The sequence below is a fragment of the Lagopus muta genome, chromosome 3 (genome assembly GCF_023343835.1).
Source record: "Lagopus muta isolate bLagMut1 chromosome 3, bLagMut1 primary, whole genome shotgun sequence".
Taxonomy (NCBI): Eukaryota; Metazoa; Chordata; class Aves; order Galliformes; family Phasianidae; genus Lagopus; species Lagopus muta.
The window spans coordinates 7,982,973-7,997,983 of NC_064435.1; the positions used below are offsets into that span (position 1 = coordinate 7,982,973).

General features: G+C 41.4%; 2 protein-coding genes across 3 annotated transcripts in view; both read left to right on the top strand.

Annotated features, from left to right (window-relative positions):
- The window catches only part of ST3GAL1 (ST3 beta-galactoside alpha-2,3-sialyltransferase 1), a 72,978-nt gene extending 58,911 nt beyond the window's left edge, over positions 1 to 14,067 (top strand). For both annotated transcript variants that reach the window (XM_048939713.1, XM_048939714.1), the window contains exons 4-7: positions 1,063 to 1,242; positions 6,972 to 7,017; positions 8,835 to 8,954; positions 10,661 to 14,067. In XM_048939713.1, the coding sequence (XP_048795670.1) occupies positions 1,063 to 1,242; positions 6,972 to 7,017; positions 8,835 to 8,954; positions 10,661 to 10,834 (520 nt within the window). In that variant the 3' untranslated portion in view covers positions 10,835 to 14,067. The remainder of the gene's footprint in view (positions 1 to 1,062; positions 1,243 to 6,971; positions 7,018 to 8,834; positions 8,955 to 10,660) is intronic.
- The window catches only part of NDRG1 (N-myc downstream regulated 1), a 342,384-nt gene that overhangs the window by 215,543 nt on the left and 111,830 nt on the right, over positions 1 to 15,011 (top strand). The window lies entirely within an intron of this gene.

Sequence of the window (15,011 nt, forward strand, 5' to 3'; positions counted from 1 at the left end):
TGTAGTACTTTTATGCATTACAGTGAGGATCCTTAAAGCTGGAAAGGAAGAGAATTCAGCAACAAGTCCACACAGGATGTTCTACCTATGTTAATAACTCCCTTTGAGGAAATTAGAAGAAATTTAACTGATTCACCTGAGGGAGCACTGCAAAATGCAACTTGGCTTAAATTTGCTAGAGTTTGCTTCCCTGTTAGCAGTGGCAACAGCAGTATGTTATCCAGCAATGTATGATGCTGACCATCATTTCCTCAGCTACATCGTTCCTTGTCCTCCTGCCAGGAGATGAGCTTCTGTCTCTACAGGAGACTTCTCTGGGCAACAGACAAACTTATTTTGCTGAGAGCTGACTTGAGAGTTTCTGTTGGTATTGTACTGTACCATGGAGATATGCAAGGCCAGCCACACCGTAGGGTTCTCTGATCTGCAGACTGGATATAAAGCAGGTATTATCAGGCTTTGAAGCTGGTTTTGTAGTGCTCCTTGTTCCCTAGATAGATGATCAAAGTTGTGAAAATGAAGGGTTTGGCAGCAGATCCTGCATTTGCCACTGAGAATTTGGTGCTTTCTCATGAAAGGACCCCAAGGAGTATTTGCTGCTTCTCATCACAAGTAGTGGTTTGTTACTTACACCCCAGACATCCAAATACACCTGTACGAAGGAGGCAAACTGTGTGAAGTTTAGTTGGGCAGTAATTTTCTCACTTGCAAGAGGTGTAATTAATATATTGATTAGGGTGAGAGGATATGTGTCCTTATTGGCCCACGGCTCTGTTGACTAGCTCTCTGCTGACCATAAAGGGGACCCAGGGACATGCTCAGAGAGACACCTTTGCAGACAAACCCAACTGTACACTAAAGCCTATCCTTTGTTTGCTTTTAATTTATGCACCATGAAGGTCACTTAAGCTGCCTGTGGATCTCTACACCTGAAGAGCCTACATGCAGCACTCTCTTTAGCCATGGGAACTTTTTCCTGCCACTTCAAGCTAGAAAAATCACATTTGCACCTAATTCATTTCCAACTTTCTCACTCTCTTACTTCTTATTTTTGGGCTGTAGAATGAACCGGGCACCCACCATTGGTTACGAATCAGATGTTGGGAGCAAGACCACCCACCACTTTGTTTATCCTGAGAGCTACAGAGAGCTGGCAGAAAATGTGAGCATGATCGTGATCCCCTTCAAAACCCTGGACCTGCGCTGGATTGTCACCGCTCTCACCACAGGCACTATCAACTTGTAAGTAAGGGCAGTACCAAGTGGACAGGCTGAAGGATGGGTGTCTATGAGGGTCTGTGAAGCTCCCCTGTAAGTTAATCAGAAGTGGGGATTTGCCAGTGTGGTCTTTTCACTCTTATAGCAGCGTAAGTACAGAATCAGGCATTTTATAGGTTAGTCATGAGACCAGGGGTCTTAGCCACCCACACTATCCTGCTGTGACATTTTGCTGGCCAAATGATCTCCAGCATACATTATCCCACTTGCAGAAGAGGATAAGGAGACAGGGGGGAATCATAGAATCGTTTGAGTTGGCAGGGATCACAGAAGATCATCTAGTCCAACTCCCCTGCACTTAACAGGGACACTTGCAGTTAGGTCAAGTTACTCAGAGCCCCATCCAGCTTGACATCCACCACATCTCTGGGCGACCTGTTCTTGTGCTTCATTATCCTTATTGTAAAAGACTTTTTTCCACATCCAGTCTAAATCACTCCTCTTTTAGTTTGAAACCATTTCCCCCTGTCCTGTCACAACAAACTCTGCTAAAGAGCAGTTCCCTTCCTTTCTATAGCCCTCCTTTAGGTCTTGAAAGGCTGCTTTCAAATCTCTCTGGAGCCTTCTCTCCTCTAGGCTCTCTCAGCCTGTCCTCATAGATTGCAGAATGTGCAGAATGCTTGTGTAAGGAAGGAAGAGCAGACACAGACCATGGTGTTTAGACATCCATCCAGAACTTCTTCCCTTGGGCATGTTGATCAGAAGCTCTATGCATTTTCCCTGGTCAGAAGACACCCACTTCTCCCCAGTCTTCCCAGGAAGGTCCTGAGGGTTAAACACTTGCAACATTTCTCTGAATAGAGCCATACCCATCTGTAGGAAAGCTGGATCCATGTGAGAGCATTATTTTGCTCTGAGACTTGCTCTCAGGCTGGAGAGCCCCTTCACATTCTCTTGTTTCCTCCGCTCTTTCTCATACTCTCGCTCCTTCCCTTCTACCTGCTTCAGAGAGCAAAGCCACCATTTGAACTTTCTGTCTGGTGTTATTTTAATTTCCTGCTGGGAAATTGTCTCCAGTCCAGGTGCTCTGGGACAAATCCATATCAGATTTCAAATGTACAGTGGAGGTCAGACATGTCATGGGATCAGATCTGTAGCTAATTGCAGGGCTGAGATCTGAGGGGGTCTTCAGGATGGGTTGCAGCAGAGAAGAGAGATGGAAAATGAAAACTTGGCTATACTTATCAGCTGTTACCTGAGCAGTTTTGGTCCTTTCTAGATTTTTCAGCAGAGGATGAACAATCCTGCCTCCATTCTCAAGAAAATCAACTCTTCCTCCTTCATGTGACTCACAGCTACATGGCTAAGGACAGAGGAAGAGCTGGAAATGGCTCATCCTGCCCTGACTGCTCAATTCAGCTCCCCCACTGGCTTGTTCGTGTCCTCCTTTGTCCTGGGATTCAGTGCCTGGGTCTGGCCAGAGACACAGAATCACAGAACCATGGAATGGTTTGGGTTGAAAGGGATCTTAAAGCCCACCCAGTTCCTACCCTCTGCCATGGTCAGGGTTGCCACTCACCACATCAGGCTGCCCAGGACCCCATCCAACCTGACCTTCAACATCTCTGGGGGTGAGGCATTTGCAGCTTCTCTGGGCAGCCTGTACCAGTACCTCACTACATTGATAATGAAGAATTTCCTTCTAACATCTACCCTCATTCAGTTTGAAACCCTTGTCCTGTCACTACATGCCCCTGTAAAATGTCCCTCTTCAGATGTCCTGTAAGCCCCAGTCATCCTCATGGCCACCTCTGGACCCACTCCAAGAGGCCCACATCCTTCTTGTGCTGGTGGCTCCTGCAGCGTTTCAGATGGAGTCTCATGAGAGCAGAGGTGGGGTCTTGCATCCACCCAAAATGGATTTTCAGAGAGAACAAACAAGTAATTGTGCCAAGTGAAGAAGCAAATCTCTCTTCACCTATCCTGGGTCTTTCAGTGGGGAGTAGTGGTGATGCAAGAGGTAGTATTTGGGTTTGGTGTAGATGAAGACAGGGAGTTACTCTGTGCATCCTTGACTAGCTTTTTCCTTCTCCTTTTCCCATTCATGCCCTGCTCCCCGAATTTGTCTCAGATAACCCTGCTGAACTTCTGCTCAGTTTTGCCACAACATCTTTGCTCTGTCAGTATGAAGGTGTCTCAGGATAGCATGGCATGTGGTGACTGACAGCCATACAGAGGAGGCAACGTTGTTTTGTGCAGCACTTGTGTGACGGCCTTAAATTAACGCATTTTACCTGGCAATAATGTGCCACAATGATGTTTGTTCTCTCTTTCTTCTTTATGAGTGCTTTCAGATTGAAGTGCATTTTTGGCAGCACTAGAATTAGAAGTGTGAACAAATTGTATGTTTTTTTCTGGATGCTTGCTAGCAGATTCTCTATTCCGATAAAATGGCTTTTCTTAATCCAGAGAATGAAATATGTGATATTTGTATCAATATCACATGATTGAGGTTATCTGCTGGATGTAAACTTTTCGATGGGATAAAAAATAGTTTTAATTCTTTTTTAAAATACTTTCCTCTTAGCAAATGCATTTTTGATTTTCTTCCCTTTTCATTAGGATTCTCTTAATTAGTAACAAATGTGATTTCGTTTCTTTTTAGCTTTTTTTTTTTTGTCACTAGCAGTTAGTGTGTCCAGTCATAAGTTGTCTCAAAAAAATCCATTTTCAACAGACAGTCATACTTCAGGTAAATCAACCCACTGATAGAATCAGCTAAGAAATATCACTGACCTTTTTTGCAAGGCTTAATTCTTTTATTTCGTAAGTTATATTGATTAAAAAAAGATTGAAAAACTCTGGCCTGAAGCCTGGATCCAAATCCCATCAGGAAGCAACGGAAGGATTCCAGCTGCTTTCAGTGGCCTTTGAATGAAGCCCCTTGATACATCTTTGTCAAATACATGTCTATGCTAGGAAGAGGAGCTTGCTGGGGGCCAGTCCATAGAGTCATTGAATCATTAAGATTGTAAAAGAACACTAAGATCATCTAGTCCAACCATCGACCATCATCCCTTGCTGCTAGTGTCAACCATCCATGTTTCCATCACTGTCACTGCTCTGTGCCCAAACTGCAAAGCCATTCCTATGTTCTGTGGAGTATTTACCTTTCAGAGGTCACAACGAGTGGGTTGCAGTGAGAGATAAAAGTTGAGTGAGTCCTAGCCTGGCTGGAACATACAATTGCTTAACTACTAGTCAATAACAGGAATTAGAAATCAGCACATTAAGGGAAAAATATCCCTGCTTAGTAAGTTGCAGGATATATATATTTATAATTAGATTGTATTAATAGGCTTGTAAGCAGCTGGTGTAAATCAGTATGTATTTATCACATGGAAGAAATAACAGTATTTTAAGATTTTTGCCATAGCAGGGCAATTGCATTATTAATTAGTTGGCACATGCTGCATAATAAAACCAGACAATCATAAGCACACAAATCATAACAACACATTAAACGGAATTTTAGACCAATGGTATAAACCTCTGAGGAGGCAGTAATCATAATATCAGATATAGTGTGTAAGGAAACTGCTGAGAGTACATTGTGGAAGAGAGGGAGGATCAAATAGGAATAAAACCCATCTGAAATTTGGTATTTTGAAAGAGAAGAAGTGTTCAACTCCTTACTGCATGTGTGTGGCCATTATGTGTCTCACGCAGGCTGCATAGTGTCAACCAAACTCAGGTTAACAGCACTCATACTTAAAAGAAAAGGTAGGCATCACTGTTGGTTGGGCTTTTATGCAGTGATTTATTTTCTGTGTTCCATTCAAACAAAATAATAAACTCTTAAGGCTCAAATCTGTGAGTTAGCTTGTTCACCTCCCAGCAGCATTACCATAGAATCATAGAATGGCTTGGGTTGGAATGGACCCCCAAGGATCACTACAGGCACGCAGGCAGGGCCACCACCATTCAGATTATATTATTAATTTACTATTATTATATTATTTTATAATATAATATTTAAATTGTTTATTTTATATTTAATACTTCTTTTTTTTTGACTGTCCAAAATAAAAGCCAAACAGCAGATATTCCTGTAATTGATGGCTTATTGATTCTTTCAGACTTCTACCACTTGATTGATGGACGTCCTATTACAGTGTAGATCTCTAGGACTGATCTATTTGCTAAAAAATCACAAGCATTCTGGCTGCTCAGCAGCCCAGATTTTATGTAAGTTTAACAGTTGGGGTCTCCATTTGACTTCAAGCACTATGCCAGTACTCTATGCAGTTGTATGAGATTCTTCAGGACTTGGGTATTGCTTCTAAAAAAATATATCTCATATAAGCAAGACTAACTTATCACATGACAAGAGCTACAGGAGTCTTGAGGGTGGATTAGAGCTGTCTGCCAGTATTATCTTGAACACTTGTACTGGACCTGGCCACATGCCTATGAAATAGTCTCCTTGTTTCCTCTACATCACTGTCACCTTTCTGGAAAAGACTGACTGTTTATTCATGTAATAGTGAGATTTTGTCAACAAGGAAGCCCTTTCTGTCCTCTTAAGCACAGAAAGGTTTGTCAAGCTTGCTCCTCACGATCAAGGTCAGACATGGGAAACAGGTGCAGGGGCAGATTTGCTGACGGCAGACTGAGAAGTCTGCATAGGTATCCCTTTCTCCATTAGCACTGACAAACTCTGTGCATGTCTATTGTGTCACACCTGCAGGGACTGCAACCCACCTGTCCCCTCTCCTATTACATCGAGCCCAGAGTAGACATCTCAGGTCAGAGTGCCCAAAAGTAGTTCAGGAAATGAGAACATTGCCATTTTCACCACTGGATTACCAAAAATCACACGTAAAATGTTTAGATGATGCTAATGGAAGGCTCTCAACCTCTGTGCAATAAGTATACAGGACATGTTTTGAGATACGCTCCAATTAGAAGGCCAGTTCAACAGATTTTCTCACTTGACACAACCTTGTTTCATTCAACCTTGGTTAGATTTTTTTTCAGCACTCGTGATGAGCTGTGCAGTCTCAGCATGTGCTGTTCATGGGACACAGAGCAGAAAAGAGTTTTTTGTTTCAAGACATGACTCGTGATTTCAAGCCAGTCATAAGCTGTGATCTGAAAGGCTTACACTGGGGAACTGCTGGCAGCCATCTGCATCCCCCTGGGAGGCAGGGAATAGCCTGGTGGTGAGGGGCTGTGTATTGGGATGCCCGAGTTGCAAATAACTGCTCTGCTACCACCTTCTCTGAAAATAATGCAGCAGCTACTAGTAATAGGAGGGGAAAGGTCTCCCCCTGGTGGGCAATTTCTGCCATGAAATTGCATGAAACCTTGTTACCAGCGTGCAAAAGCTGCAAAAGTAATGGTCCAAGAATTAGAAGTCATGATCTCTGTGTCATAGTAACTGTGTAGTAATATGCTCCACTACATCCTTGATGTTCCAGTGTCAATAATTACCTTGAAAATTAAAAAAAGTAATGCCTTTCTATAAGCCTTGCTTCAATAAAAGCTCAGATTATTTTTTTTCATGCTCTATTACTTAATTGCGGCCTCATTTTCCAACCACTTTCTGAACTTGTTACTTTCAAATTATTTGAATGTATTACTTTATGTGAAATACATTCATTCTCCCTTTGGAAATACATTTTTTTATGTTGTGCTGGGTTTTCACTAACGTTGGTTGTTGTTGCTTTTGTTTTTTTTTCTTTTACCAGCACATATGTTCCTGTTCCACGGAAGATCAAAGTCAAAAAGGAAAAGGTGAGCAGTGCTCATTTGTTAATTTGTTCTGCTGGTCCATCTGTAGATCATTTCCCTCTTCAGGAGACTGCAAGAATCCAAGAAAGTCTTTAACATCCATGAAAGTAGTGACCAAAATACACTCTTTTTACAAGACTTAGATAAGCAAAAGTTTTAGTTCCTTTGTGCTGTTTAGGGATTATGCACTAAATAGTAATCAGCAAACTGACTTTTTTCCCCAAGTACGCTGTGATTTAACAGGGCAGGATTTCCAATGGAGCAAGATGACTGTTCCCATGCTGGACCTTTAGCCATCATGCACAGTCTGTTGTTGTAGCTGTATGATCTGAGGACATAAGCAAGGCAGGCTGTGTAAAGGGAAGTTAAAGACATTTCATCTTCCACAGACTTTCCAACAACATGGAAGTCTTGTTCCAGCAACTTTTGAAGAAGCTGGTTTTCAGAGAAGCTTAGAGCTCTCAGTCTCTCAAGGAGTGGCACAGTATGTTGTCAGTCCCAGAGGATTACGATCACAAATTAGAGTGCATCCTTCATTCACCGGATTGGGTTTTGCCAAGGATTTCAGATGAGGCCTTTAACCACTATCAGTTTGTATCACTCTACTTCAACTGTGGACCTATGTGGGGTATTAAATAATCACTCAGCTCACTTCTACCTGTGGTGATGGACACATTAACTTCTGCAAAACCCTTGTGAGTTAGACTGTGGCAGGTTGTCAAAGCAGTGTCACAACTGTGTAGCACCAGCCTAGCCCTGGGCTGGGGATATTCAGGAGCTTCCCAAACGAGAGACAAGAAGTGTTTCCTATCACAATGTGTGAACCTAAGCACCATTTGAGAAGCAATTACACACAGATAAAATATCAGCAATTAACCCCTGACTTTGTAAAAGAAAAAGCCCTGCAGCTAACCAGATAGCAGTGAAACACTCACTCTAATTCCAAACGCAGCATGGAGGGAAAAGCCTCTCTTTTCCTGATTCAGTACAAGAAGGTTGAAAACAAGGGCTCCCACCTGTCTTTGGAGTCACTGTTTCTCCAGCAAATCATACATCAGACTGTTATCTCCTGGAGAAATTATGGGGTCATCTATTGGAAACAATCATTTAGAACTGATGTATGATTTGCTGGAGAAAAAAAAAAAAGAAAAAGAAATAGAAGAACATAGAAAAATAATTTGTTTGGGAAACAGGAGAAATGCAGCTGATGCTCCCTGATAGGATTCCTGATAGTTTATACCTACCCTCGGGTTTTCTTTGACCTATAAATATAGACACCAAGACACGGTTGCCATACATTGCAGAAGATATGGATGCTGATACTGCCCCCAAATACAGCATGTAATCTTACATTTTCTTTGAAAAGGCCTCAGACTCCCCAGAGCTCTCCTGCACTATGGCAGGATGCTGCAGGGAGAACTGAATGCCTAATTTTCTTTTTCTTGCACAGAATCATACCCATTGGTTTCAGGAGGAATTACTTGGGCTTTATGTTAGTGTGATCAAGTGGGATACTGATTCTGACAAAGGAGTAGATATGCGCAATTGCACATAGAAAATATGGATCATGCTTAACTATGGGATTTTATGTTTCCCTTTCACTTGTTGTATGGGAACTGCTGAATCATGGCCAGAACTTGTGATTGATCACCTGAGGCGAGCAATGAGTCAGCCATGGGAGCACAGGTGAAGGCAATTCACTTGTGCTGCCAGAAGGGGTGTCATTATAGGGATGAAATGCTACAGTTTGTTTTGTTGGTTTTTTTTTTTCCCCCCCCCAGGTGTTTTAGTAATGAATCTCTCTCTCCAATTTTGCCTAGATCCTGATCTACAATCCATCTTTTATCAAATACGTCTATGAAAACTGGCTTCAGAATCATGGGAGATACCCTTCCACAGGCCTTCTTTCTGTGATATTTGCACTCCATGTATGCGATGAGGTAAAGTCTGGCTATGTGTGGATATATAGGTTTTAAATAAGATGTACCACACTGAGGTGCCAAAATCATGCCCTGACCTTTATTTGCCACCTTCTGTGCCTTTTGCTTCTTCAGATAGATTCAAAGTCCTCAGTAATATTCAGATATGCTTGGGTGACCAGTCGCTGTTTCTTTTAATGGTAGAATCATAGAATCATAAGATTAAAAAGGACCTACAAGATCATCTAGTCCAACCATCTACCCATTACTATTACTAGCCTGAGCCACTAAACCATATCTCGTAGCTCCTCATCCAGACACCTCTTGAATACTGCCAGGGATGGCAACTCCACCACCTCCCTGGACAGCCATTCTATTGCCTGACCACTCTGAGAGAAACAGTTCTTCCTTATGCCTAAGACTGATAGGGTTTCGAATGCATTTCAGAGAAATTTAACTGAGCTAAAAGGTTATTGGAATTAAAAGATGTATAAATATGGATTGTGTCTACATCTACAATTAGTTGTGTATCCATCTCATCAGTGAAAGTCCAGAGTATGTTGTCTGACTTCAGGCACCTGCAGATGTTGGCAGTGCCCTGAATATGCCCTGTACTTCCAGATGACAGTTCAGAAGAGTGGGAGTCTCTTGGTCCTGTGTGACATCTGCCCTTCTTGAGTAGATGTCAAGTACTCAAGAACATCTCAAGTAGCACTTATGCTTGGGCAATTGCATTGAGGTGTTAACTATTTAGTCCGTGGAGTCAAGAGGCAGACCAACCATTTGGTAATACATCTGGGGAGCAGGATTGGTCCCTGAGCTCAAGGATTGCTGCCTAGTTCTCCAAGTGCTCAAGCACACCCATTTAGATATCTGAATCTTAAACATAATCCCACTGGAATAATTTTATTTACCAACTCCTACATAATCAGTTTGGAAAATACAAATTACTTATTTTCAAATCCTTTTCTGTTCCCAGGCTTGTGAATTTAAACAGTAAATGCCTCAGTTCCATGAGTATGAGGAAATTTCCTTGACTGGATAATGTGAGGTGATGCAAGTATGAGCTTGGTAGCAAAAGGGGAAGAGAAAAAAAAAAAAGTGCTGGCAAAATCATTGGCCTAGACACAGCTCTGCTGATTAAAGAGAGCTTGTGTCTCAGTCTTTATTGCTTGGAGGGGTGTTGACAGTATGCTGACAGTAATACTCCTAATGATACTGGCAGAAACTGTACCATGGCAAGGCAGATAGGATGGGCAGGTTGGGTGGATATTGGTTTCTGTCAAGTAGGCAATGAGCAAACTCATTTCAGATAAGATTTGAGCTTATGACCAGAGGAGACATGCATAGCCACTGATGAGTGAGCAGCTGGGAGAGGAGAGGCCACAGGAGTATACACAAACAAAAAGCATAACGCCCATCTGACTCTGGATCAGAAGTGACTGCGGGGCAGACACTTTGCAGAGGATTTTATTTGGAAGACAAGGACAAACTGAAGACTTTTCTACTCTTCTCTCAGCACAGCTTAGGGTGTAATGAGCATTGATTAGACCATGGGCCATTATCCTGTGGTGGCACCATCTCAGTCAGTAGAACAACTTGGTATAGCAAAGAGGTCATCGGGTGGTGATGTCTATAGATGTACTGATAACCAAAAAAAAAAGCTTTCAATATTTCAGATGACCAGTTGCTTTCCATGCCATATCACTAGTTCTTTTATTTCCTAGGTGAATGTGTATGGTTTTGGAGCAGACAGCAGAGGACACTGGCATCACTACTGGGAAAACAACGCTTCAGCTGGGGCTTTCCGACAGACAGGTGTCCATGATGGGGATTTTGAGTTCAATGTAACTTTGACTCTTGCCTCCATTGAAAAAATTAAATTTTTCAAGGGCAGATGACCCTAGCCACAGGGACAAGTAGGGGCTGCAATTTCCAACATGCAGCAGCACAAAGCTCAGTGAAGATGATCTGGATGTCAGCCAGGTTTGAAGGTGTGAATCTGGAATGGATTCGGAGTATCACACTGCTGCAATGCTCACCACAGGGAGCTCAGCTGAGGACCAGCTTCAATGCTGCACTTGATTTGCTATCTATAGATAGCTGGGAACTACCGATCAGTTGTGGGAATAAATGACATCCTGACTCCCTCCTTAGGCTCTACAGATTGATTCCTGAATTACTGGTGAAAGATCTACCTGTTGCAATTTGGGGGAACTTGGGTGCAGGAACTGCTGTTTGTATGTCCGTTCTTTCCTTGAGTAAGGCAAGAAATCCTTGAAGAACATGGGAAATGTCTTCTAGGATTTGACACCTACAGTAGCTCTGAACATCATAGTAAGAATTACCTCAAAGTAATGAATTCAATTCTGCTGTTAATCTTTTCAAATTCTCTTCTGTTTCCTCTTTTACTTCTGGTTTCATGCATTATAAAGCAAAAACGTGATGAAGTTGCCTGGAGTAGTAACTGTTTCTACCATAGCCACATTTTGCATTGATGGCATCTAGGAAACGCAGATCAAATCACCTATGATCATATCTTATTTATTATTGCTTCCTATACAGCCATAGTAAGAAAAAAAAATATTGAAAACTCCAGAAAAAAAGAATAAAAATAAAAGAAAAACGAAGGCCTTTTTTAGCCTGTTTAACTGTCTTGTTTAGTTATACATAACTTCTTAAATTTTTTTTGTGAAAATTACTCCAAAATGCTTATTTTTATTTAATCAGTTTAAGGTGGAAAGTGGACTGTTTTCTCTTTCAGTCGTTTACATGTGCCTTTTATATTGTGCAAAGATTTGATTTTTTTTTTTTTAATGGTGACAAATGGTATTTTTTTTTTTTAATAAAGGGGAGGGAAATTAACCAAAGTGTAGCCTCCAAGTGGTATACTTTTGTAGTTGAAACTAAGAATAATATCTTCTATATTGTACTTAAGAATACACAAACAAGGCTAATTTTTAAAGGTAGCTTTTACCTTTTTTATGGGAAAATATCCAAATGTTCCAAGGAATCTTTTCCTCTTATTTTTTTACAAATTTAGAAAGTATCTCTACAACATCTACATTTGAAATGCAAGAGATAGCATGGGTTGGAATGCAAGATAGTGACACAGTAGTGATGAATCCCTTGCACAGTAGCAACATCTGTGAAGACATGATCTACGCAAACTGATCCCAGTGTAAGCCAGACTTTATGTGTGTTGCTCAGGAGTGAATGCATTATTGGCAGACAAGGAGAGGAGGGAAGTGACAGTGGCGATTTTACATCTGCAGATTTGTCTGGATTCAAAGAATGAAGTTCAGGTTCTCAAGAGTGGAGAACTGTGGGTTTTGCTTCCCAAAATAATGAAAATAGAACTTACGGATTGTTGACCAATTTTCAGCTCTGCTGAAACCAATGGAGTTTTTGCCACAGGCTTCAATGGACTTCAGATCGGGCCTGGAAAAAAAAGTGTCTTTCATTTCTAATGGATTACAGTGTTTGGGATTTGAGGTAATTCAGAAATTGTATCTAAATGACCTGTCTTTCGTGCACCAGTTGCCACAACACGTCTTAGTGGATGGGTGTTTTGGTGTGAGCTCAGTGAAAGCCTAGCCCTGCAACTGGTGATGTGCTTCAGTCCAAGATTTGTCCCCCCCGGCCGGCTTTTAATAGTGTGCTCCCCTCCAAGGCAGCAGTTCATGGCATAATGACACAGTCAGACGGAATATACGTGTTTCACCGAGATGAACTCCTTTACCCACATGACTATTACTGGGCTTAAAGCGTGAAAGGAGCTGTGGATGCCAAACAAGGAACTGAACTGTCTTTGTTGTACACGTATAACTCTTCAGTTTAGCAATAGGGAAAGGGCTGGATTTTCAAATCTTCATTATGAGACCTGTTCATGATCCTTATGTCAAGAAGTCCTCTCCCAGCATGTTGGCCATCACAACTACTCAGCTGCGTGTCACAGGTGGAGCAAATTCAACATGCTTAATGTTTCTACCTGAATCTTGTTTATTTTAATAATTTCCACTATTTAAATTGTTAATATGCTTCTGGAAAGATGTCACACTAATATTAGTCAAGCAAAGAAACTTTAAGAGGAAAAAATTCCTATGGAAGACTCCAGCATTATCTTCACCCTCTGACTGGATTCTGGAGATTATTTTTAAATCATCAGTTTGAAATATTACAATTTATTTTCCCATTGTTTTCTTCTCTCAGACGTCAGTAATGGGAACATTTCATTACTATTCCAGTCATTTTCAGAAAGGTATGGAAGAGAGTTGTGGCTTGGTACTATTTCCCATTGATTATTTTACTACAAGTGGCAGCTTGCAGTCAAGAAAAGTGATATTAAAAAAAAAAAAAAATCAGCTATCTTCTAGCCCGTATTATTTTAAAAAGTTTCCTGTTGCTGCTCAATTAAATTTCCAACTTTTCCCTGGATATTCTGCTTCTGACAGCACATACAGAGCTCTTGGCTCGTACTGTTCTGGATAGATTTAAAGTCTTCATGTGACAACCTGCAATTTGCGTTTTTCTTGCCAACTGCAGGTAGTAATACGTACCACTGAGGTCCATTTTTCAGAGCAGGAGGAGAGTAGAGGGTAGACCTTACAAGCTGTAGGATGAAGGATAGTCCACACCATTGCATTTCTATTCCAGAGGAACTTTCTGTTGAGTCCTGTATGTGACTGACTGCTCATCATTCAAATGCCTTCGGAATAAAGAGGTACCAACACATGATGCTGGAAGAAGAATTCATTCCCACTGTCAATGGAAGACTGTCTGTCTTCCTGCTATGAATTTTCTAGTTTTATTTTGTTTAAAAGAAGAAGTTGCTAAATCAACATGTCGAGACATCAAACTCTTGAACTGTGTTTACCACCCCTGAAAATTCTCTGAATCACTCCTTGAGTGTGTTGTGTTCTTAACCAAAGCCAGATGTCTTGAGCACTTTTTTTCTCTCATGAACACATTTTCTTCCAACTTTTTCTGGCTACATAATTGAATATGATAATCATTTTCTTGTTGTTTTGTTTCATTTGCTGTGTTGGTGGGCAGTCTCAATCATTCTTTGATGTTTTATTTATTTAATTTTTCAGTATGATATGAATCAAAATAAATTTTTTACTGTTATCAAGTCAAAGGTGTTTTTCTCTGTCTGTACTTTATCTGTTCCCCACAGTATTTCCGTTAGTTCCTAGGACCTCCTCTGACCTGTAACAGTGCACGATGGAAGCATTCCATCTTCTCTTGACACAGTTTTCTTCTCCCATGAAGAAAACTACTACAGTCATGATGTTTGCAAATCGTTCCTCACTCCCAGAGTAAAGTTGAAAACAGCAAAACTTCAAGGTTTTGAATTGAAGGTTCCCACATTCTTCAGCAAGTTTAGCATTCTGAATCCTAAATTCCCCTAAATGGCTTCCTAATGTGCAAGAAGCTGCATTTGGGTCTCCCACACTGACCTGTAGGTAAAGCTCACTTCTCAATCTCCTTTAGGTATCTCTAGGTCTTACATCCACCTGATCCCAGTCCTTCAGTAACTCAGTAATTTCCTGATTCCTCCTCTCCAACTGTCCCCACAGTCACTCACAGAATAGGCTGTTCCTTAGCAGAAGGTCTTACAGCCATCAAGTGATAACTAGGCTCCCAACCTGTGGTAGCAAAATCCTTTGCCTGTGGCTCTTACTTAGCTTGGCCTCACACCATGCTAAAGGTTGATGCTGCTGAGGGAAGTTACTGAGATTAGAGGTTCTCTATTGGCCAGCCTCCAAACCCACATGAAACCTACCAACACCAGCATAAAGTTTCTGGAACGTTAACTCTAAACGCTTCTTTATGTCACCGTTACTCAAACTTTAAAGCTGTTGGGAGCTTTTAAGCAAAAAACTGCAATGGTAAAGCAGTTGTCAGTGTGGCTAGTCTTGTCTTTCAGGAGCATCTTGAAAATTAATGTATCTATCTAGCCTGCTGAAAAGGAGAACAGTCCCACCATTAACTAACCAAATGTGTGAGGTGGGGTCTCACAACCACTGCAGACCTCTCTCCAAACACATAGGCATAGCATACCCGAACGTGTAG